Source organism: Mytilus galloprovincialis, chromosome 13 (genome assembly GCF_965363235.1).
Source record: "Mytilus galloprovincialis chromosome 13, xbMytGall1.hap1.1, whole genome shotgun sequence".
Taxonomy (NCBI): domain Eukaryota; kingdom Metazoa; phylum Mollusca; class Bivalvia; order Mytilida; family Mytilidae; genus Mytilus; species Mytilus galloprovincialis.
The window spans coordinates 18,566,937-18,579,985 of NC_134850.1; the positions used below are offsets into that span (position 1 = coordinate 18,566,937).

Sequence of the window (13,049 nt, forward strand, 5' to 3'; positions counted from 1 at the left end):
ATGAAAATAAAAGACAGAAGTTGTTTACAGATATTAAAGTCTTGCTATTCCATTTTGAATATATAGACTTAGTGTAAAAAACGTAGGGATTGAATGAACTTCAAACGTAGCGATACTGGTTGCGAGAACTTGGAAAATGACAATGGGAAGAATGAATATATGAAACTTAAAGACATACCTAAGGCTTCTAGTTTCAGTAGTATTTTTAGTGTCAACTTCAACGAGTTCACTGCAGTATACCAGATCAAAGACATAATATTAAGATGATGAAATATCTAGTGGACGGACATCCTTTTCATGACTGTGAAATTAAATGAAAACTTCTGGTCAGACGCAAGCTCTACCTGAAATGTGGGTTTTTGAGCTAAACGGCAACATATCAGTCATTTCAAAATAAAGTACAATTCAGAATCGATACTTTAAAAAAAAATATATTTCTTACAACTTGTCCTTCCTGTTTCTTTTTTTTTTTAAATGCCAGCAAACGTGATAAGAAAAAAGAAACTATCAAATCAAAAGTATGGATCACACAAGTCATGTATCATGAAAAGTGTAGATTTATCATTTTTGTAGATTAAACGCTTTAAAAAAAAAGGCCGAGACAGTGGCAGCGCAAATCTGCTGGGTATGTCCCTTTTCAATGATATGAATGAAAACTTAGCCAAAAGTTCAATTACATATATTGTCATGAACATGTAATTAAAGTTCTTGGCAAGATGTGTTTTTTTTATCTTTGAAAAGTTTTGTAGGAATTCTGCTTCATAGAAATACAAAACAAGTCGGCCATTATGGATGACCAATAAGTACTATATTAAGTGCATGAGATTATAAAACATCAAAAGGTTGAGAAAAATAAAATTCGATACATTATAAACCTATAATACAAGCTCTGTATATATGTATAGCCTTTTACCAATGAAAAAATAATAAGGCGTATACAATTCATGTAAGCGATTAAAGACATGCAAATAAAATTAAAAACCAATTGTTCAGAGAACAATTGAAGGTCTTTCCACATCAAAGCTATTGAAAAGAATCTAGTTCCAGTTTACTCAATGTTAAAATTGGCATTCAATCATAAGTTTCCTTATACTGATAGGATAGTAAATGGTTTCTATATATTTTGAATGAAATAAGGGAGATATGATAGCTTCTTTCACACTTATTTCAAAAATATATAGTTTCTATATACTTTTGTGTGTAGAACGGGAGATAATTTGCCACTTCTGGTTTATCGAAAGTCATTTCTAGTCTTAAGTGATAAGTTTATGTATCTCATGATATTACAAAATATATATGGATTCTGAGTACTTTAATATTTATATGAATAAAGTGCAATAGTGGGTACTTCCGTTTCCGTTGTCATTTTCAAGGTCATATGTCACCTTACCTTTTGTGAAAGGTCATATGGCTTTTTAATGAACCAAGTTGAAGTTATATTCAAATAACCTTATATAAAAACATTTCAGGGGCATTAACTCCTATAAGATGCCATTAATTGTATCAGACTAAATGTAAAATATCCTCATAAGGGAGCTACCATTTGATTTTTATGGGGGGGCTAGGATGAAATTTGAAAAAAATAGGCAGGACAGGAGTTTTGAGTAAAAATAAAGGCAGGATGTGACACTTGCAAAAAAAAAAAAGTCAGGACGACAATTAAGTAAAAAAGAGTTAGGATAAACTAAAAAAAAAAAGGCAGGACCGAAAAGAGTGAAAAATAAAAAGGCAGGACAGAGATTACAGCTAAAAAAAATGCAGGACAAAATTTTTCATCCTAGCCCCCCATAAAAATCAAATGGAAGCTCCCTAACAATAAAGCAAACATTTTGCATTTGTTCTTTTATATGTATGTTTCAAAGTGTTGGAGAAAATGCAAAAACAAACAAAAGTCACAATTAAGAACCTGACCTTGACTTTTGACCTTGACCTCATTAAGTTAGGACCTAGGGACCTCAAATAAGAAGATCCCAGGGTTACACGTTTAACGGTTTATGATTTGAAAAAAACATAACAACAAATTTATTTGGTAAGGGTAGATAGCTCATATAAAATTTCATCGAATCGCTTCAATCAAAGTTAGTCAAAAATTCCTGAGAATGTATCGAACAATTTGTTAAAAGACTTTTGTTGATAACTTTTTTGTAATGAAGGAGATGTACACATTTGATAAACAGTGAATATTAGGGAGATAACTCTTACAAAGAAAATTGTTCATCTTACCAGGGTCAAATTTAAAAGCCATAAACTGTACATCATGAATTAAGTAAAGGAGAAAAGTATATATAGATTTTTTCTTTTAAATACAGTGGCGGATCCAGAAATTTTCATAAGTGGGGGCCCACTGGTTGCCTAAGAGGGGGCCCTCTCCCGTCACGCTTTAGTGATTCCCTATATAACCAACCAAAAATTTTCAACAAAAGGGGGGGCTTTTTAGTTGTCGCTGTACTACCTTTTGGTCTCCCCTAAATCCGCCTCTGAAAAAATTATAGCAGATATAGGTTTTTATAATGTTTTAATTTACGAATTTGGTGTTAAATTGTTAAAATAAAACTGTTCTATCATAATAGTTTCCTCAAATATAAATACCTTCCTCAAAATGGGTATCGAACGGAGGAACTGGCGTACGTCTGTTTAATAAACAAAAACAACCGGAAGTAAGGTTGTTGTCGTGATTTTTCTTCCCAACTCGTCCAAAGTGCAATATTGTTGTGTGATTTTACTTTATTCACGTGCTTTAGATAGATGACAACACAATTTACTATCAAGATAGATAAACAGAAATTATTTTTTTAAGTTTCTTCGTCTAATCTTTTTCTAGGTTTAACGAGTGTTGACAAGTATAACTCCATCTGTCAACTCAGTAACACGGATGTTAGTACACAAACAACACTTCCAAGAAAAAGTAGTTGCAAGAACAAGGTAAAACACAACTGATTGTGATTATCATACTACATTTTATTAGTTAAATATTGTATGCTTTGTCATTATACTATAACAACCCACTTGATCCACGATCGGCAGGATATAGAATCCTCTCAGGTTGGTCAGGAACATATACACTGTATATTGACATATACTGTTCCAGGGTGGGTAAATCATTGTTAAAACCGGCTGTAAACAGATAAACTTACTAATATTCTCTATGTACTGTTTGAGTACTAGCTAGGGATATCAGGTTGTTCCAGCCCTAGCTGCGTAACTGTAGCTCTTATAAGGTCCTTATGTTATTTTTTGACTATTTGCAGAAGTCCGCAAAATAAAAAATAAATAAAAAAGACTATAAGAGTTACGGTTCCACAGCTATTCCAGTCCCAAACCAATCTGGCCAAAAGTTAATCTGGTTTCATGCCAATACACCAATAGTCTGACAGAGAGTGAGAGTATTCTCACTGAGCCTGTAATTCAGTGGTTGTCATTCATTTGTCATTCGTTTATGTCAAATTATGTGTTACATATTTGTTTATAAATTAATTTTTATGCCCCACTTATGGGCATTATGTTTTATGGTCTGTGTGTTCGTCGGTATGTCGGTCTGTTTGTCTGTCTGTTTGTCTGTCTGTCCTGCTTCAAGTTAAAGTTTTTGGTCGAGGTAGTTTTTGATGAAGTTGAAGTCCAATCAACTCTAAACTTATTAAACAGGTTCTCTATGATATGATCTTTCTAATTTTAATGACAAATTAGATTTTATCCCACTTTCACCATCCACTGAACATAGAAAATGATAGTGTGGATGGGGCATCCATGTTCTTGGTACACCTTCTTGTTTGTTTATAAATTAGGTAGAAAAATGAATTGTTTTACATTGTTATTTTTTTACTATTATACATACATGAAGCTGTCTATGCAGTATGGGCTTTACTCATTGTTGAAGGCCGTATGGTGACCTATAGCTGTTAATTTCTGTGTCGTTTTGATCTCTTGTGGAGAGTTGTCTCATTGGCAATTATACCACATCTTCTTTTTCATATTCACAGTTCCTGACAGCTAGTTCAAAGCCAATATAATGACAACTAACATGACTAATGACAAAATCATGTACTTTTTTTTAAGTACCTAAAAAGACACACTTTTAAACAACTCACTGATATATCATGTATTGATTGACCAATCATTAAATTATCAAAGCATATTATACAGTAACATATCAACTTGTAATTTTAAAAACTAACTTAATAATATGAGAATTATAAAATCATGTCACAGATATTATAAACAACATCCCTATAGACATGATAGAAGTTATGATGTGACAGGTTACACTAGTAGTTATAATCCATAAATATTTACAATTTTTAAGTCCAGAACATATTTTTCTCATTTAACCATATTCTTTATCAAACCTGTTTAACTGGTTTAACAAAAACAGACAACAAAGCGGTTAACAGCCAAAAGAGAAAAAGTGCTCTTGATTTCAAATGGGGGATTAGAAATGTATGTTCATGATGTTTGTAAAAGTGATGTCAAAAGACTGAAATATGTCTACAAATAATGTCTGTAGGACATATTACCATAACACTAGAATTGATGTAGAGTCAGAGTTTTTAATTTATACATTGCATACAACTCTGAAGATTCAAGAGTCAGAGATGCTTAATTTTGTTTAAAGGAACCCATTTTGAATATTTGTCACAAAATGTTTTGAACTTGGTATATATTCTTGTATGTAGTTCAGGTAGGGGATGCATGAGGTTGACAATCCAATTGCTGTGTGACTATTATATCATGGAACTCACTAGACTTAAAAACACTCACATATATTTGAACTAACAATGGTGGTACGTATTAAACAAAGGTTGAACATGTTGAAAGAGTGAAAATATTTTTTATTTATTTGATTAAATTCTGAAGGGTTCTCTTTTAATTTTGTTGTTGTTGATAAACCTTTTAATTTCAGTTTGGATGATCTCATTGCATTATTTATTACCGTATTTTAAGTCAAGTAAAATGGAAAAATGGTAGCTGGCTATTGATAATAACTCAGCGTAGTACTACTTTTATGCATATTCACATTGGTTTGTACATGTAGGGGGAAGGGGGGGGGGGATGTTAGACATGTCTATATTGAAGTAGTCGGAACTTCATACGACCCATTTAGAAACATCTTGACTATGGGCCTGCAATTTTTATATTTCATACCTAAGGAAATCACTTGAACTTTACTGATCTTTTACTTACGTGTATCTGTTTTTGTTCATAATGAAGATTAAAAAAGTACAAAAATGTATATGGCTAGATAAGAAGTTGCATTTATGTATGTATGTAACATTTTATTACCTTATCATAATTAGTTTATGATCGTCTTATATCAGCAAACTACAAACCTTGCTTTTAATTGAGTACGTACTATAATTAATTGCCTATATACTTCATTTGAGAGACACAAATTATTGATTTATGGATATATTCAGGTACTATGAACATATTTTATAATATTTTTGGGTTAAAACTATATATATGTGATGCATCTTTGTGAAGATCAAAGAATAAATTAAGGTTTGTTAATGTACAATGTACATGATGTACCTGTCATGTTAGTATGGTTATTTGTGAATTATTTTCTTGTGCCAATTATATCTTTATATTTCTGTTTTTGAGAATGTTTGATGGTCTCTGTTTAATTAGTTCTCATCTTGTATAGTCTAAGGGGAATTAAATCAATGTATCGTAGCTTTTATTGGCATGTGGTACAAATTTGTACAGGCCAGGTTTAATTTTACAATGAAAACAACAACAAAAAAAACCCAAACCAAACAACAAAAATATTTAATACTACAGACACAAATAGAACAGGAAGTGGAAAACAAAGTACTAATCTCAGAGAACTTGTAGGTACTGAAAGTGAGATCAAAACCAATAAAAAGAAATTATGTATTTTAATTAAGACTTAAAAATCAATCAGTTCACATCCAATGGATTTAGTTTGAAAATGTTAAAAACACCATAAACGGTCAGAGAAAAACATGAACCTGAAGCCTGGGTTAGTGCCCTGGTGAACAAGCACAAAGACTGCAATAATACTGGTACACATTAAACAACAAATTAATTATATGAAGATTTTTTATTAATTTTGATAGATATAAGAGTTATCTGTATTTTTTTTCAGCTTTCATAAAGAAACATGAGTGGATTCATTGGGAAACTGGTACGAAAGAAGTACATAGACATATCAAACGTGACAGATACTAAGTTAAACAGAGTTCTAAATACATTTGATTTAACAGCTTTAGGTAAGTATCCTGAAATCTATGAAGCATGACATGCAGTAAAGAGTAGTTTATCAATACATACCACTATTACAGAACAGTGGATGCTAAATTCTCTTCAGCACCTGAACTTGTGGTTTTAAAAATTTTGACTCTGATTTCAATCAATTGAAATGCTGGATATAGGATTTTGAACAGTACTAAGTTAAGTTTTATGACTGGAGTCCTTGATTTTACTTATTGTCTTTAATAGACCAGGTTATTTACAGCAGATTCCATTGAGTGTGTAGCAAAAGGTAATATCTTTGGTTAGCTGAACTGTGAAGTCATTGTTAAGTTAGGTAAACTACCCTACTTTAAGAATAGACTAGTCCGACAGAAAACCTATTAATCTGTATGTTGGACTATGCTACTTCGAAAGGCGGGTAGTATACCTGACCTAATAATGACTTCACGGTTCAGCTAACAAGCAAGCTAACCAAAGATATTACCTTTTGCTACACACTCAATGGAATCCACTCTAATGCTGAATTTAAGCTTTTGTTGTTTGTGTTTTTTGTTTCATGTTACCTGGACTTCAACAGAGTGTTTGTCTTTTTCTTTTGGTAATATACCGTTTATTGTTTGTGTTCTAAGCTTAGCTGCAACTCATTTTATTCATATATAGTTCCCTTAATTTGTATACTGTAAACTAACTTATTTTCACACACACTTTATTACACTCTAATGTTGTTGCAATTTATATAATAGATAATTATGTGATTCTTTCTGGACCATTTTCTGATTTCACTACAAAAGTACAAAACTAACACTAACTTCTTTCTAGCAATCTTTGCAGTGATTCGTTTTCAGGATTTTCATTTTCTTGAAATATTTATTTGAGGGAAGATCTGAGTTTCGAATATTAGTGGTGATTTAAATTCTGCTCATTTTTCCAATCATAAGAAAATAATATCAAGCAATGATTAATGTCCTAGGTGACTACCATTTTTTCAACAGGAATTTTCAACACAAAATCAAAATTTGTTGAAATTTTTTTTTAGGACTGTGTTACTCTCGTTTTAGTGTCAAATTATGTCTAACCCATAATCCTTTGCTCCTTCACCGGATTTTGAAACTGAAACTGACCAATGTTTGATTGAAAAAAAAAAAAATATTATCTTAAAATAGTGTTTACTATAAAGCTAGATATGATACAAGATCTTACAAAATATGAACTGAACTTATTATTATTATAATAATATATCAAATAACATGTGAAAGAAAAAGTATGATTAAAATTGTATTTTTATTTTTACTTAACATAGGTATTGGTAGTACCTTAGGAGCTGGTATATATGTTGTTGCTGGACAGGTTGCCAAGGAGAAAGCAGGACCTGCTGTTGTCTTGTCATTTTTCATAGCTGCTGTGGCATCAGTTTTGGCAGGTGAGTGAGAACAAATTTATTTTCAAGAAAGCTTTATGTCCGAGGGGAGACTGTCCCTTTTATGTCCAGTCAAGTGAAAGTAGCAGTATGAATAAAAGTAATATAATTTTGATGATGCAAATTAGACCAGTGATACTGTAAATAGTAGAATATTGAACGGAAGAATTTGGAAAAAAGAAGTAAGTAGGTCAGATTTCCCAAAATTTCAAATTTGATCAAACAAAAAAAAGAAAAAAATTTATGATGACTGGCTAGATAAGTCAGAAGAGGCTAACAAAACAAGAAAGGTTTTTGCTCTAGATAAAACTTACTTGTGTGTCTCTTGCATGCAGGCAATGCTAGCTAGCATCACCCTCAATGTGAATCCACAGCATCACCCTCAATGTGACTGAATCCCCAATGTAAATCCACAGCATCACCCTCAATGTGAATCCACAGCACCACCCTCAATGTGAATCCACAGCATCACCCTCAATGTGAATCCACAGCATCACCCTCAATGTGAATCCACAGCATCACCCTCAATGTGAATCCACAGCACCACCCTCAATGTGAATCCACAGCATCACCCTCAGTGTGAATCCACAGCACCACCCTCAATGTGAATCCACACCATCACCCTCAATGTGAATCCACAGCATCACAATCAAGAAAAGGACGTAATTTAACATTGTTTAAACCATGATATTAAAAGCCCTAGTAAATATGTACCTTATTTTTCCTTTTCAGGGCTTTGCTATGCTGAGTTTGGTGCAAGAGTACCTAAAACAGGATCTGCCTATGTATATAGTTATGTTACAGTTGGAGAGTTCATTGCTTTTATCATTGGATGGAATCTTATACTAGAATATGTCATAGGTATGCCATTGCTTATTTTATTATTTTTAATCATACCTAACATCCTAAGGTAAAGAGAATTATTTTCATGCTTGTTCATGGAATTGTGGTCACATCAACTTGAAACTAAGAAAATATATTTATTTTTATATATACTAGAACACACCCGCGAAATCGCGGGCATTCAGAGCGTAGTTTAAAGTATGTACAGTGTTGTTTGAATAATTTGTAAAATATTGAATGACTTGAGAATTTCAGCAAAAGTATAAGTATGTTATTGGGGACAGGAAAATGTTTTTTTTAATCCCTCCTCCTTTATTTTCAAAATTCCCAATTTTTGATTTTCTATCAATTTCAATATGAACATACATTTAGTATGTTATGAACATTTAAGTAAGGAGCCTGTAATTCGGTGGTTGTCGTTTGTTTATATATGTGTTACGTAACATATTTGTTTTTTCGTTCATTTTTTGTACATAAATAAGGCCGCTAGTTTTCTCGTTTGAATTATTTTACATTCATTTTGGGGCCTTTTAAATTAAAGCTGAATGTGCGGTATGGGCTTTGCTCGTTGTTGAAGGCCGTACGTTGACCTATAGTTGTTAATTTCTGTGTCATGTTGGTCTCTTGTTGAGAGTTGTCAATATGGCAATCATACCACATCTTCTTTTTTTTGGTAATCAATGAATTTTGTAAAAGATTTAATGATTAGAGAACTTCAGAAAAGGTATCAAAAGTTCACATGAATAATTTTAGCGCTTATCTGTATATTATGAACATTCATTACTATATAAATAAGTGTATTTACTTTCAATTCTAAGTTTTTTAATCGATCCATGGTGGTCATTGATATAGTATACACCCCTCTCTATTTAATAAACTCTGTGACCACCGTGGATAGTAAACTTGAAAATGATAACAGATATAGAATTCTGAAAATACTCCTTATTCGTGGTATATGTATGTTCAAATTATACAGAAAAACGCAAACCGGAAGTCTAATCTGACTTAAAATTTTGTCCAATGACGGGACAATATCCGGATGCCTTTTTTCTTGTTTTTCTCCCAAAATAACTCAATCTGAATAATCATATGAATGGATGACAAATGCGACTATGCACTGTACCTATAGGACACAGAGGCGTGTTGATTAATTTATTGTGGAAAGAAGAGAAGCGACACACAAAATGAGGTCTTCTCGTTTAATAGTATAGATACACTTTTAAATGTACATGTACATGAATATATATCCAAAATAAGCCTAGTATTGACCTTGATTTCACAGTTCACCAATCATGTTAAAAGAACAAACCATTGGTTAGATAAAGTAATGGTCACACCAACTTGAACCTAAGCAGGAATGTTCATTATGAAGCTTAAGTAATCTGTTACAAAAAATATATATGCCAAATAATGGATTTGACCTAGATTTCAAGGTTCACTGAAAGGCAAAATGTTATAGTGCAAAAAAGACCATGCTAACAGGTGTCCTATTGATCCATATTCTTGCTATAAATTATTTTTTTTTAAAATATTATGATGTAAAACTCAATCATTTGTCAATTATGATTGCTACGAAGTATCCATTTGACTCCCTATTCCTCTTTTCATAGTACATTGTATTTCTATGCATATTCTACCAATAGAGTTTGTTCAATGTTTAGTTTTTCCATTTTTCCAACAAATATGTTTTTATAGGTACAGCCAGTGTTGCCAGAGCATGGAGTTCTTACTTTGATTCCCTAATCAACAAAACCATACAGCATTTCTTCGAGGACAACATGCCAATGAATGTTGGAGGACTGTCACCTTATCCTGATTTCTTTGCTTTTGGTATTACTTTACTGCTAACATGTAGGTATTTTATTTAGTTTAAACATATTTATTTATAGTGGATTGGGAAACAAGTTTTGCAACTTATATTAATCCCTTTCCACTTTGCGGGTGCGAGTGCAGCCTATAGGTATTTTATTTCTGTTAGTATCCATGTAGTTTTGAATTCCATTTCTATCCACATTTCTGCATTTTTTGGCATAACATTTCTGTAAGTATGATGCATTAAGCATTATAAGTTTTAAGCTAACTTTGAAAATAAGGAATTTGGTAGTATTTTGATATATAAGATTGGTACTAACAATTGGTTTCTACATCTAGACATTATTGATGAGGAACACAATGTTTAATTACATTATTTTTAATTACAATTATAATTGTATGCTTTCCCTAGGTTTCAAAAAGAAATCATTTGATAATCACATCGAAGCTTCCAATTTTTGATAGCGACCATCTTGAATTTCTAATGCCTGAAAAGACTAAAACTTTCATGCTTAAAAATTTTCTGAATGAATGAAAGAATATATGAGGAAACAATAATGAGACAACCCTACAATACAATAGCCATTCAAAATTTAACCTTCAACAATAGACATGTTTCAGACCATGAGACATTAAGATCTAAATTTCCGAAGATCTAGATAAAATCCAAATAAATTGTTAAGAATATGAATAAACGGTGATACGGAGGAAAACATAAAAATGATAAACCATCTTCTTAGATCCTGGATCTATACACCTTTGGTGGAAATCTGTCCCGCTTGAACTTTTGACGTCATACAACAATCACTTTTCCTTTATGGTGTCAGATATTTATTATTATGACGTCAAAATTTTACGGGAACTTTTGTGATGTCCAGTCATGGTGGACATGTAGGGACAAGGTGTATTCCTGATTTAAATCTTATCAAGTATATTGATGAAAAAAACTCAATAAATTTAGGCATTTTGTTTTGTTATGTTTTTCAGGTATTTTAGCAATTGGTGTGAAAGAATCATCTACATTCAACAACATATTTACTGGAGTAAATTTATTAGTTGTTATCTATGTCATTGTTTGTGGAGCATTTAAGGCTGATACACATAACTGGAGTCTTACCAGAAATGAGGTAATGTCTTATTTATTGATTTTACTGTGGATTCATTTTTAGGGCTTTTCCATAATTAAAATTAATTGTATGGCGGTGGGTTGGGGTATTACAATGGAAGGCAATTTTATTAAAATTTTATGGGCGGTGGTTATCTTGCTTGAACATTCAAAGGAAATGTCTAATTAAAAATATATGCATGGTGGAGTCAAATAAAAAGTGTCTTCCAACCCCCCAATACATTTTTTTTGGAACAGCCCTTACTAAAGAGGGCACCAATTTTCGTGGATTTGTAGGGTACAGGCTGACAGGTGAACCCTGTATCTAAATTTGCAATGGGGAGCCCATTTTTTTATTTTGCTTGTATGCAGGATTTTGTTTCACAACAATATCGAATAGACATGAGAATACCATTAAAATTCAAATTAGGTACAAAATTAAATTTCTCACAATACGAATATTTATTAGGATTTCAGCCATGAGATGTGCTCAATGAATTTTGAAATCCTCCTTTAGTTAACTAAATACTTAAAATCAGAAAGTTAAGAGGGTTTAAATTGCATTTCAGCACAATATATATCTAAACTATATGATATTCAGACACTTATGACATTTGCTTCTCATGCTCTTGTAGAGATTTTCAGAAGTTGGCAGTTATGACTGAAAATGACCAAATTTAATTCAATGTTTAACCAGTGTGAAAGTATCCAAATTTAAAAAAAATCGAAAAAATAAAACCAAAAAAAACCCCACTCTTTAGCAGGCTTATAGAGTTAACACATTTATTTGAAAAACAGTTGTTGGCATGACACGGGTTATGTTCTTCTCATGAATTTTATGATAGTATGATACTAAACCCCTAAAGGGAGGGATTGTGCCTGATATTCATATGATGAAGACATAATCTTTCAATCAGTTTAATTGAGGTCTGGAGCTGGCATGTCAGTTAACTGCTAGTAGTCTATTGTTATTTATGTATTATTGTCATTTTATTTATTTTCTTTTGTTACATCTTCTGACATCGGACTCGGACTTCTCTTGAACTGAATTTTAATGTGCGTAATGCTTCTCTTGAACTGAATTTTAATGTGCGTATTGTTATGCATTTACTTTTCTACATTGGCTAGAGGTATAGGGGGAGGGTTGAGATCTCATAAACATGTTTAACCCCGCCGCAATTTTGCGCCTGTCCCAAGTCAGGAGCCTCTGGCCTTTGTTAATCTTGTATGATTTTTAATTTTAGTTTCTTGTGTATAATTTCGGAGTTTAGTATGACGTCCATTATCACTGTACTAGTATACATATTTTTTAAGGGGCCAGCTGAAGGCTGGACATAGGCCTAGTGAGACTGTGAAGGCAGGCATGACTAACTGCCCTCTTAGATGCATTGTTTATTCAGTGCTAAAATTAATAAAAACTAAATTATTAGCTCACCTGGCCTAAAAGGCCATGTGAGCTTTTCTCATCACTTGGCGTCCGTCGTCGTCGACGTCGTCGTCGTCGTCGTCGTCGTCTGTCGTCGTTAACAATTTTTCAAACATCTTCTCCTCTGAAACTACTGAATGGATTTGAATGAAACTTAACATGATTGTTCCTTAGTATATCCTGCACAAAATTGCGCTTCGATTTTTGATCCGTCAAAAAACATGGCCGCCGTT

General features: G+C 32.4%; 1 protein-coding gene across 1 annotated transcript in view; it reads left to right on the forward strand.

The window, feature by feature from the left end:
• The first annotated feature begins 2,656 nt into the window (after nucleotides 1-2,656).
• Nucleotides 2,657-13,049, forward strand: part of LOC143057307 (cationic amino acid transporter 2-like) — a 35,680-nt gene continuing 25,287 nt past the window's right edge. Inside the window, exons 1-6 of the mRNA XM_076230605.1 lie at nucleotides 2,657-2,922; nucleotides 6,107-6,230; nucleotides 7,514-7,633; nucleotides 8,363-8,491; nucleotides 10,169-10,324; nucleotides 11,273-11,412. Of these exons, the coding sequence (XP_076086720.1) occupies nucleotides 6,122-6,230; nucleotides 7,514-7,633; nucleotides 8,363-8,491; nucleotides 10,169-10,324; nucleotides 11,273-11,412 (654 nt within the window). The 5' untranslated portion in view covers nucleotides 2,657-2,922; nucleotides 6,107-6,121. The remainder of the gene's footprint in view (nucleotides 2,923-6,106; nucleotides 6,231-7,513; nucleotides 7,634-8,362; nucleotides 8,492-10,168; nucleotides 10,325-11,272; nucleotides 11,413-13,049) is intronic.